At 51.3% G+C, this 12,562-nt stretch overlaps 1 protein-coding gene across 4 annotated transcripts in view; it reads right to left on the bottom strand.

The window, feature by feature from the left end:
- Nucleotides 1–12,562, bottom strand: part of PTPRN2 (protein tyrosine phosphatase receptor type N2) — a 723,767-nt gene that overhangs the window by 25,103 nt on the left and 686,102 nt on the right. For all 4 annotated transcript variants that reach the window (XM_077849498.1, XM_077849499.1, XM_077849500.1 and 1 more), the window contains 2 exons: nt 6,652–6,771; nt 5,485–5,651 (listed from right to left, as the gene is read on the bottom strand). In XM_077849498.1, the coding sequence (XP_077705624.1) occupies nt 5,485–5,651; nt 6,652–6,771 (287 nt within the window). The remainder of the gene's footprint in view (nt 1–5,484; nt 5,652–6,651; nt 6,772–12,562) is intronic.

Genomic DNA, 12,562 nt, shown 5'->3' with positions numbered 1-12,562 from the left:
CAAAATTGTTTTTTTTCCCCAAAATTTTTTAAAGCCAGTGACACCAGTAAACATGTTTGCAATGTACATGAAAATTTTTGGTAAGATATTTCTGAATTGAAAAAAGTAAATGGAAAAAAAACGTGTGCAAGGGCTGTGTTCTAAAATGCTCCATGTTAATTTCTACCATGTATGACACGAGGCAAAATTCAAAACTAGAATGACGGTGCAGAAAAAAATCTTTGTCCTTGCACCAGACACAAGAACACGTCCCATTTCTCTGTGGAGATTTGCCCACCCGGCACCAAGGGGTCAGCGGGAAGTGCACATGCTGTCATCGGTCTCAAAGGCCCAGAGCTGAGAGGGATGGCAGGCAGCAGGGAGGAGGGAGCTGGCAGTGGGCCTGGGCGCCCAGCGGGGACCGTCACGTCTGCCCCCAGAGCACAGCTGGTTGTTTCCAACTCTCCTACAGAGTGAGGTCCACATGCTCCCAAATGGCAGGACGGGAGCCTGGGTGTGAGTGCCCCTAAGATGGGCCACACCGTCGCCCCCCAGGGCGGCAGGCCATCCCTGGCTGCCTCCTGCAGCATCTGCAGCTTGCGGGCCACCCAAAATGTCTTAAAAATGAGCAGACCCAGAAATGTGGGTAAAACAAGCTGCTCTGTGTCCCTGCGGCCACATCACTATGTCTGCTGGAGCTTTCTCTTACTTCCAACGTACATCACGATGTTGGGGTTTGGGGGAAAAGTGAAGGAAGTACAAGCAAATTTGCTAAAATCAACGGCGTGCCAGAATGCTGTAAAGGTTCTGGGGCCTTGGAGAATAAAACAGATTGGAAAATACATCCACGAATTTCTCCTAAAACCTCCCATTCTTTGGGGCGCCTGGCAGGCTCATCCCTGGAGCGTGTGACTCTTGATCCCGGGGTTGTGAGTTCCAGCCCCAGGTTGGGGTAGAGATTACTTAAAAATTAAGGAAAAAAAATCTTAAAACTCCCATTCTTGACTCACGTTGTAAAGGCAACATGAGCTTTAGGTCTGACAACATAGACGCCAGACCCCTAGGATGTACCTGATACGTGGGTGGCCTGAGGCCCACCAGCTCAACCAAGGCCATGTGTGCCCATGGGCTATCGCCCTGTGTGTGCCTGTGTGCGTACACGCACTGTGTACCTATGCATGTGTGCTCGCCCTGTGTGTGCCTGTGTGTGCACACGCACTATTCTGTGTGCTTGCCCTCTGTGTGCCTGTGTGTGCTTGCCCTGTGCCTGTGTGTGCACATGTGCTGTGTTCCTGTGTGCGCTTGCCCTGTGTGTGCCTATGTGTGTATACGCACTGTGTGCCTGTGTATGTGTGTGCTCGCTCTGTGTGTGCCTGTGTGTGTACACGCACTGTGTTTGTGTGCTCGCCCTGTGTATGTCTGTGTGTGCACATGCACTGTTTCTGTGCACACTCACCCTGTGTGTGCCTGTGTGTATATGCACTGTGTGCCTGTGTATGCGTGTGCTCGCCCTGTGTGTGCACATGCACCGTGTGCCCGTGTGCACTCACCTTGTGCCTGTGTGTGTACACGCACTGTGTTTCTGTGTGCGCTTGCCCTGTGTGTGCACATGCACTGTGTGCCCGTGTGCACTCACCTTGTGCCTCTGTGTGTACACGCACTGTGTTTCTGTGTGCGCTCACCCTGTGTGTGCCTGTGTGTGCACATACACTGTGTGCCTGTGTGCACTCGCCCTGTGTGTGCCTGTGTGTGCACATGTGCTATTTCCTGTGTGCACTCGCCCTGTATGTGCCTGTGTGTGTATATGCAGTGTGCCCGTACATGTGTGTGCTCACCCTATGTGTGCCTGTGTGTGCACACACTCATCCTGTGTGTGCCTTGTATGTACCTGCCATGCCTGTGTACATGTGCAGAATCCAGCAAGGTCAGGGGCAGCCTAGATCAAGGGCGGCTTTATTTCTGTAGGGCCTTTGACATTCACACAGAAGACTTTACTAGAAAGCTGTCAGGCGCTGAAGGCTTTAGGTGAGCACCTCCACCATCCTGTTACATTCACTCTCGGCCATCCAGGCCGTGTCCGGACTGGCTAACCTCAATGTGTGCCTGCTCACACGCTGCTCAGTCCCCAGATTTTGGTCATTTTTGCTGATGGGGCCAAGCACAAAAGTAGCACAATAAAAAAAAAGACCAGCCCGTGCACAGCCGGGCAGTCCCATTTCAGGTCAAGTGCATTAAGGGTCACCTTCCTGGCAAAGAGATTCGGCCCACAAAGGAGTCCTGGCATCTCTGGCTGCAAGCCACCCTCCTCTCCTGTGCTCCCTGCCCTTGCGTCATACAACATTTAAAACAGTATTTCCTCCAACACGCTGAGACTGGCTGCCTCGGCAGGACCCAGGGAGGCTCCACGCCAGCCCCGCCCCAGCTCAACCCATGTGCAGACAGCCACAGGCCATCCAGGAGCCACGCGGTGCAAATACCATGTGCTGCCGGGGTTCAGAATTTAATTCACAAAGAATCAGGTGCTGGTATTTATTACAATGGAAACCATCACAAAGAGAAAAGAAAAAGCATCACATAGTCAACAAAAGCGTTCACCTGGTTGACCCCAGATAGAGATGCAGATTATTCATGGAGATGAGCAATACACAGCTGTCTTGTTTTACGCGATTAGCACAAATCAGCAGTGAGCAAAAGGTTGAAAACATGAAGAGAAATGGATATTATATATATTTCAACAGGAGGAATTCACTGAGAAAGAACGGTTAGTAATACAAACCAACCCACGGGTCACTGAGTGAGAAGGACCGTCATGCAACCAACCGCAAGCAAAGGTCAGAGGTCGTTAGAGGCTCAGACAGGGGGCTTCCCACACTGCCCTGCAGCAGAGTCACAGCCTCCAATGATCACTTTTGTGACTATGCAACTGGGCTCATATTACTAGCTGCAACATCACAAAAATGACACTGGCCACCGCTCATTAGCTGGCAAAGTAAGGGTCTGTCCATGTCTACAGGGATCAGCGTTGTGAGTGCCGCTGCACACAGCAAGAAGTGAGAGAGAGAGAGAGGGAGAGAGAGAGAGAGACAGAAAGATCGAGAGAATCCGTAAAAGCAAAGCCCTCACATGTGATGCTAATTATCTCTTGGCTTTAGCAGCTTCTCTTTAAAGTGTAAATATGCTCCCTCTGGGCTCCAGAAGTGTGTAATTACACGTCTCAATGCCTGACGCACACACTGGCCAGAGCACGGGGAGGCTGGGCGAGCGTTTGGGGCGGGGGTGGAGGGAGAGACCTGCGGGGAGGGTGACCAGTGTCTTCGGAAGCCGATGCCCCTTTCCGATTGCTGGACTTTGGGTGGCTCTTTTACACAGAAAACCGCAAAGCGGCAATCTGTGCCTGCGTGTGATGCTCCTGAGAACGCGCCTGCTCACGCCCATTGTCCACGGCAGGCAGGCCGGCCTGGATGCTGGGCGTTGCCAAGTATGGCAAGCAAGCCAGGCTCTCAGTGCTAGCAGACTTGCAAATTCCAATTTAATAAAAACCTTTTGGAGCCTTATCTCCTAAGCCTCTGGGGAAAGGGAACTCGGGGAGTCCGTGTTTCTTCATGACAGGTTGTAAGCACAGAGGGTTGGTTGTGTATTGTTCAGATCCATATATGGATATGGGTTTCGGCATCCACCCATATGCATATATGTACAAACACACTGGATGAGCGTAAAGACAGGGGTTAAGATGAACTGCTATCTTTGTAGCCGCATCCATTTTGCCAGTAATGACTGTTTCTTGAAGATTCTATCTCAGGAAATGTGCCCTGGGTTAAGATTTTTAGATAGAGTCTTTGAAATAAATTTGTATCAAGAAAAGGTATATAATAGCCAGGACACCGGGATGGATTGAGAGGGAGCTCTGTGTAGTCAGTGTTTGGGGATGCGTTCAGGACTTGATGCATTGTGCGTGCTCTGCCTCTCCAGGCTGAGATGGTGGAGCAGGGCTGGGGCGGGGGGGGGGGGGGGAGGGGGTGTCACCGAACGTGCACCATGGCTGTGATGCCTCATGCATGTCTCTCCGTGAGCTCTTTCACATGCTTTATGATCCAAAAAACTATTCAAATAAAACATTTGTTTTGCTTTTCAAAGTAGACTAAAAGGCAAAAGAAACAGTATCACGATAACTTTGAGAATGTCTAACACACAAATTCCAGAAATCCAGAGGGAAGCCTGAACCCCCACTCCCTCGAGCGACACAGCTGCAGACTCAGGGATGGGTAACTGTTCAGGCACACCTCACTTTGTGATTGCGCACGATACTGGATTAAGGTGAGTTCTATTTCCTCGTCCTTGTTTTGGGTATTTGCGTTTGTTATGGGGCAGGTTTCCATCGGTCAAACGTGAGAGAGGCTCTACAGGCCTTGCTGCCCAACACCTGCCCCCTCTCGGCGGTTGCTCATTCTTTACCATGTGCAACAGCCAACGCCGACCACTGTGATCACCGCATCCAACGGACAAACTTCCATCTTAACCCCCCCCCCCCTTTTTTTTTGCCTGGTCAGTATCTTCCCGGAAGATGGAGCTCAGTATCCCTCTCAACAGTTCCATAAACCCACTTTAATCCGAGACAGCCTCTGGGGGTGATGGGCTGACCCTAGTGTGAACAGGGGTGGGATGTTTTCAATTGTCCGCTTTGATACTGCACTAAAATCTGCAGTCGTGTGCTAACTCCATACAGCTCTCCCCTGAGGTCTAAGGTCACCGAGGCTCGTTATCATGTCCAACCACATAGTATCCAAACTAAGAATCTGCCTTTTCCTCATCAGGCTATGAAGCATGAACTTTGGGACTCTACTGCTCAAATAATCTTATCAGAAATAATGACCACATTTATATAATTCTAAGGTATCTGCGCACTCCTCCCCCCCATTTTAATGCCTTCACAACCAGAAAACATCTTGCAGTTAATATGCACCGTTAGTATACTCTCCTTCCCCTCCGCTTTCCTATATATGATGTGGATACAGGTGACCCTCGAACAGCATGGCTTTGAACCACACTGGTCTGCTTACATGGGAATTTTTTTTCGATAAATACAGGATAGCACTGAAAATGTATTTTCTCTTCCTTGTGATTTTCTTCACAGTTTTTTTTTTCCTCCAGTGCACTTTATTGTAAGAATACAGCATATAATACACAGAACACATAAAATACATGTCCACTGACTTTTGATGTTATTGGCAAGGCTTCCAGTCGACAGTAGGTTATTCGTTGTTAAGTTTTGGGGGAGTCGAAGGTTAAACATGCCTGTTCAGCTGTGTGTGGGGGGTGGTGTCTCAACCCCGTGTTGTTCAAGGATCAGCTGTATAGTCACAACACGTAAATTTCAAACAGAGGGCGTTATCTTCCAGCAAATGGCCTCTCAGACATGGGAGGTCTGGTGACAGACCACATTCCCTCCTACCTGACGCCCACACTCTCATAAACGCATGACCCTGCCAAGCGTGCTGTTTGTCATACCTGCGGAAATCCAGGAGGGACCTCGCGGACGAAGGCACTCCCTGGTCATACCAGCTCAGGAAGTGGAACTGGGTCACGGTGCGTGTCTCATTGGTTTGAAGGTTCTTCAGATAGAAGCTCCTCACGAGGAAATCCTCGCACCAGATGTGCTCAGACACCAGGTTTACCTGGGCAGGAGGATAGGGGGGCATCGGGAATGTAAAGCATTGTCTGAGTACAGGGGCCACATGAGGGAGCGGAGGGCGAGGGCTGCGAGGATGGCCTGAGGTTGGCCTGCGGGTCAGCAGCTGCTTAGTGGCCCTGCCCACTGTTTCCATTCTAACATGCTTTAAGCAAAAGATAACTGTGGTTTTTAATGTCACCTTGGTGCACCAGCCAAACTATTAGAAAACTGTTACCACCCACAACTACATCAGCTTTCATCTTTCGTACCTCTAAGCTATATAAACCTTCTAGAAAAGCTGCCCTATTGAACAAAAACCCTAGTGGCTTCCACTGTAACTGAAATCCCACAGTAGGTGGTATCACTTAGAGGTGAAGGGGATACCCCCGGATTCTCACAGATGGGGGGACCCGGGCTGCTCAGGGTCTAGCCCGTTCTCAGCGGCCTAAAAGCCACGACTGTGTGATTTAGGATTAATCTTCACACTTCCACCCAGGGACTTTGGCATGCTGACTAATTTTTAATGCAAAAACAACGGGTGCATCCTGGCGTGGGCTGAACTGCCCGAGCTCACTCAGGACATCATTGGTGTGGGTGGAAAGTCCAGCAGGAGCAGTAAGCTTGCCAGTGGGTGACCCTCGACGAAGGTCAGACCTACAGGCACACAGCCCTGAACGCCGCGGGAGGCATGGCACAGGTGGGGGCCCCAGAGTTCTCCATGTAGCAGCAGGGCTCTTCCTAAAACAGACCTACTGATGGCCCATCACTCGGGGCCTGGCTCAGTGGGCCTCCCCGTAAATGTAATATGAAGGTAAATGGTTTTTTTTTTTGGTTCTTTCTGTCTGGATTTGGAATCATACAATTTAAAAAATGAAGACCACACTACTTCCACCAGAGCTGTTTGGAGGGTCTGGGTATCTACAGCCTTCCCAGGGTCGGGGGCAGCTCCAGGAGGGGACGCTCCTATTCTCTGCCATCCTACAGGCAGGCGATTTGGGGAGTACCTCGTAGACATGGTAGAGGTTGGAGCCTTCATCTGGCCAGTAGTGGTAGCACTGCCGGACACCGTTCTCCGAGAGGGGGGTCAGCATGACGATGACCACGCAGCCACTCTCCCACACCATCTGCAGACAGAGAAAGGCCCGCGGCCACAGTGTGATGGGTGGGTCCCCACACAGCACGTGTGCCCCCGTGCTCGCCATGCAGGCCGGCTGTGCTCCGTGCAAACACCTCTTTCACCAGACAGCTTCCCTCCACAGCAGGCCCCACATCTCTGAATATGCTGGCCCCAGAGTTTCCCCATCCCATGAGATGTTCAACCACCACCAGCACCACCATGGATTCGTCCCTTGCCTTTTAGGACTTTTTACGATCCCCACTCTGTGGCTTGGCTTCCCACCTTGGTGAAGGGAACTCTGTACAACAAACAGGCAACCCAGACTCTGGTGCTTGCCCAGCAGCAGGTGGGCGTTCAGGTGGGCACTGCTCTGGACACGGCTGCCCCTCTGCGCCTCTGTGCGGGCTGAACCTGGTCAATGTGATCGTCTTTTGGTCGTTGTCCTGATTCTGCATGACTGGAAAACCGTTTTGCTCTGTGAGGCTGCTGTCCTACTGGAAGGCTTTCCTGCTACAGGGAGCAGTTTCAGGGTTGGGGTTTCACTTACGCGCACACAACACAGCCGTGCTCTTCTCTGAAAACAGAATCCAGTTAATAATTTATGGTAGCTCCCTGCAGAGCATCTCCCGGACATGGTGAACTAACGGACATGTATCCACAGGTAGACAGGGCAGCCACCGAGGCCTCCATGGGCCCTCCTTGCCAGTCTGACTCCTGGCCCTGGGGCTGCGGCCCTGCATACTCATACTTGGAGCATAACCCCCAACACTGTTCATCCTACGGGGCATGCTGAGGTGGCCCCACAGGCTTGTATTAACGTATTAAATTATAGAGTGAAGAGGAGTCAGCTTTTCCGTGGCAGGTTATAGTGACTCCATGGCAATGTTTATAAGCAACCGCATTTAGATGTAAACTTAGGATCTAAGGGAGCGTCTGTGTCTTTTAAAGACAGATATAACAATTCAATTAAAATCTTGTCATTAAAAAAACCCCCACATCTCAAATATAAAATGCTTTTCCCTCATAGTTCACGTTATTAAATAGCCCCCTTTAAATTATATTTTAAAGAGAGACACGTCTATGATGTTTTCCCCCTTGAATATTGATTTATACACCCATGTGATAGGAATAGTTGATGCCTTTTCGGCACCGCATCGTGTCCTGTTTGTGCTGGAATTCCATGGAGGTTGCTGGTGTTTATGAAACAGCCCGCAAATAAATACAAATTATGCCCAAACCCGTACACCTTCATTTATCCTTAGTGCAAAGCCAACGCCAAGATGAGAATTCAAAGCATGCGTCTCACTTGCAGCTTGCAGGCTGTCAAGCCAGCCCCACTAAATTGGCCCTTCCAGAACATAACAATTTAATGTGTCTTTAGAAGGTGGAGAAGCTCATTGAAGCCATTACGAAAATGAGGAGAAACACAGATTTTATGAGTGTAATAAAAATACAATGATCTAGACCATAAACTAATCATCTAACACTCTGCGTGTGCCACCCAAGTGTGACATTAGGAAGCCCCTCATTTGAAGAGGGGTCCTCCCAACCGGGCAGCCTGCCTCATTGGTCCGTGCACCCGGTCCCTCCATGCAGGAGCCCGCCCCAGCTCTCTGAAGACTCAGTTAAGATTAAATCCAAATGAAAATTTAAACAAACAATCCCAAAGGCACTCCTGGGGATATTTCTTTTCAGGTCACTGTATCTAAGAGCAGAGAGGGGGATTTAGTAAATCAAACAAACAGGTGGCCCACTCGGGCGCCAACATTACAAGGCCAGGCATGGCTCTGAGTGTGTCCACGTGCAGGGCCTGAGTGGGTATGCAGGGCGCCGGGGGTGTCCTCCCTGCACTTCCCTCTGGCTACCACCGGTCGCGTGCCCCCAGCTGATCTTCATGACAGGCTGAGCACAGTGACTGTGGGTTCTGGTGGGCTCCAGGACGCCACAGATCAGTTTATTAATTAATTTATTTTTTAACCAATTTTATTTATTCATGAGAGACACAGAGAGAGAGGCAGAGACACAGGCAGAGGGAGAATCAGGCTCCCTGTGGGGAGCCCGATGTGGAACTTGATCCCAGGACCCCAGGGTCACACCCTGAGCTGAAGGCAGATGCTCAACCGCTGAGCCATCCAGGTGTCTCCACAGTTCAATTTCAAGACAGGGACAAGTTTCTCTGCTTCCTCTCCTCCAGGGCAGCATCCCTCCAGGAAGGGCTGTTTGTGTGACTCGTCTTTGGGAAACCCCAATCCTTCTCTTCTAGGAAGCAGCTACCCACCCAGAGGCCCCACTGGATCTCAGAATCGAGGAGGTTTGCTGAGCGAATGAGCTAAATGTGTGAATGCCAGACATGGTGATTCCTACAGCACTTTCCTGGTCATCTTCTGGTTTCCAGAGTGCTCAGCACTGAGTCAGGAGACTCAGAGGTGAGTAAAGGTTGCTGCTGAGCATGGGGTGGGGACAAGCATCCTGCGGCCCTAGGCGTCTGCAGCCCTGCCCATAGCTCCCCTCATCGGGTATCAAGTGGGTCAGTTCCCACCCAGGAAGCAGGTGCTCCCATCCCTGATGGAAACGAAGCCATCAACAGATTAGAAGTGAGCGGGATCCTGGGGCCCCGAAGCACACCAGGGCTGCACTCGGGGAAGCCCCGCCAGTCCCCCCTTTCTGCTGAGCATCCTCTCAGACACACCAGTGCCATGCCTCAGGAGCCCCCCGGAAGGCCCAAATGCCAGGGGCAGGAGCCAAGGCGGCCTTTGGTGTTTCTGGTCCCTGGCAGCCTCTTTCTGGGCGATGGTATGCTGCAGGAATGGATGTGGTCTGCTTGGTGTCATACGCCACCACCTGCTGCTGATGCTCAGGAGCCCGCTCAGGACATACTCTCCATGCCAAATCGTTGCCCACAGGGACCCACGTGGTTTTCAGCACCAAGCTGGAGGGTAAGTGAACACCCAGTGGCTCGGGTGCTTTGGCTGCTATTCGACCCAACTGAGTAAGTTTATGGACTTGAAAAGAAATGCCATATTGCTTGTTGTTATGGGCTGAATTCTGTCCCCACCAAGAATATATGTTAAAGTCCTAACCCCTGGGACCTGTGAATGTGACCTTATTTGGAAAGGGGGTTTCTGCTGATGTCGCTTAATCAGGAGTAGTGTGGCCCTAATCCAACATGACCGGGGTCCCTATAAGAAGAGGGAAACCCTGTGCCAAGACCCATACGCAGTGGGAAGCCTTGGGGATGAAGGAGGCAGAAAGCCAGTGACACGGCCATGGCCCAGGCCTACGAGGGGCCCCAGACACTGAGAGGACAATGCCCCTCCCAGCACTCAGAGGAGGCACACCGCGGCCACCGCCACCTTGATTGCAGGCTTCCGGCCTCCAGAACTCTCAGAGAATACACACCTGGTGTTTGAAGCCCCCTGGCTTGTGGTAAATGGTTAGGGCAGCTCAAGGAAATCATATGGCTGACCCCTGGACAACGCGGGGATGAGGGCGTCGGCCCCTGCGCGGCGCAGAATGCATGCTTAGCCTCCAACTCCCCAAAGCTGCACTGCTAAGGGCCAGAGGCGCTGGAAGTCTTACCAATAACATATGCAGCAGATTGACTAGTATCTGATCTGTTATACACGTGTTGTCTGCTATGTTCTTACAGTATAGGCTGGAGAAAGAAAGTATCATTAATAAAATCGTACAGAAGAGATGCTACTGTTTGCAGAGCTCCCGGCAGACACGCGTGTAGCGACCCCAGGCAGCTCAGCCTGGCTCCCACCTCAGCTGTGCTTGCTGCCAGCGGTGCCCGAGCACAGGCATGCCAGCTCCAGGGCACACACAAGAACTGGACTGAGGTAGGTGGAAAGAAACCTCACTCTGTTCATCCAGAGTTTTTCTTGAGTGCTAACTGTTCAACAAACCTGACTCTTTCAAAGCCCTGCTGAGACCTGATGAGAGGAAGGAGGACCCCTCCAAAATTGCCAGCGGCCCAGGCCATGTTCTGTGTCAGGCACCTGGTCCCTCCGGGCATGAAGCCTCTTCCTTTACCTAGACCTCTTGTGATGCATCCCTTTCTCCCTCATACCGTCCTTATCATGTGCTCCTGTCGTTCTCCCACCAGGCTGGCATCTCCGAGAAGACCAGATGTTGGTCTGGGCACCGTTTCCACCTCCTACGGCAGCCAGGATGGTGATTTATTACAGTGGATGCTCAGTTGAAAACAATGCGTATGTTTAAAAGAGACTATTTGGGGCGGCCTGGGTGGCTCAGCGGTTTAGCACCGCCTTCAGCCCAGGGTGTGATCCTGGAGACCCAGGGTCGAGTCCCACGTCAGGCTCCTTGCATGGAGCCTGCTTCTTCTCCCTCTGCCTGTCTCTGTGTGTGTGTGTGTCTCAATAAATAAATAAAATCTTTTAAAAAAATAAGAGACTATTTGAATATTTCTTTAAAAAGAGAAAACTCAAAGAACGTGCTGTCAAAGCATGCCTGGAAGTTCTTTCAGGACCTGCTTAATGGGCAGAAAAGCTTTTTTATTTTTTTAAGTTTTTTTTTTTTTTTTTTTTTTTTTAAGCACGTAAACCATTTGCGTTGTTGGAGCTGCTGGTATGTGAGGCAGCTGGCTCTTCCCTGGAGTAGGCTTCGCATCCCCCTGCAACCCTTACTGTACCGTGTGCTTCTGCGGCAGACTTATTTTTATAGGTTGAATGGAGATAATCTGAAGTCTGGCCCTGAGGAGGCTGACTCATATTTTAAAATAATAAGGAGTCAGTTAATGAGGTTTAATAACATTTGCATTTTGCTCCTTCTGAGCTCACTGACATCACTCTGCTCTCATGGGGTCAGAAATAGATCAAGTGAGGAGAGAACAAGTGTCTGTGATGCCTTTTGCAGTGGGGACCCCCAGCCTGCCCTCCCCCTGCCCCAAACACCCATTGGGTGCACTGTAGCAAGCCTCCTGAGGCTGCAGAGGGTCGTGGGCATGCATCAAACCACACACTCTGAGGAGGATGGTCGAACTGGGGATGGGTAAGGAAACCTCTGTTACGTCTTCTGCACACCCACCTGACCTGCTTTTTAGGACACAAGTATGTCAGCATGGGCTTCCCTTAGAGATGAGGTGATGGCAACAAGCGCATGTCCATGCAGGCTGTGCTGACTTCGGCTGCTGAGCAGACTAGGGCAGGGGTGAGGGCACCCAGCACCCAGACCAGTTGCACAGCCCACGAGTGGCACCTCCACCTCTGAAATCCTTTCCCACCAGAAGCATTTCTGCCCAGGGCAAGGAGGAAGCATCCACGTAAGAAATCCTTGTTGTGTCCCTGGAACTTGGTAGGAGTTTGCTTGCAAAGGTGTCTGGACTTGCCGCACATCCAGCAGATTCCATGTGGCTGCATGTAAACACATCCTTCAGGGGACTCCAGAGCCAGGCCATATACTTCCAGGCCGGATATGTTCACCTGGCCTCTGTGCAGTCACCGCAGGGCACTCGTCATAGGCCTTCACGTCCAGGAAGTTGCCCTGGTGCCAGGGAGCACTGCCACTTAGGGCCCCTCGCAGTCCCTCGGCCCTACCCACCTGTCAGGTTAAATATCCAGACATTTCCTTAGAGTGCACTCAGGCTGTCACTTGTCCTTCTGAGATGAGAACCTGATACCAATGCATCAGATGGGGCTATGAATCCCAGAGGAGGAGGAGGAGGAGGGAGGGAGGGAGGTGCAGGCGGGACAGAGAGGGAGGTTGGAGGGAGAGAGGAAGAGGGAAGAGGGAGGGAGGAGGGGGAATGGGAGAAGGAAGGGAGGTGCAGGTGGATG

Source organism: Canis aureus, chromosome 15 (assembly GCF_053574225.1).
Source record: "Canis aureus isolate CA01 chromosome 15, VMU_Caureus_v.1.0, whole genome shotgun sequence".
Lineage (NCBI taxonomy): Eukaryota > Metazoa > Chordata > Mammalia > Carnivora > Canidae > Canis > Canis aureus.
Note: the sequence above shows the minus strand (reverse complement) of the source record. Positions and strands in the feature narration are given on the sequence as shown.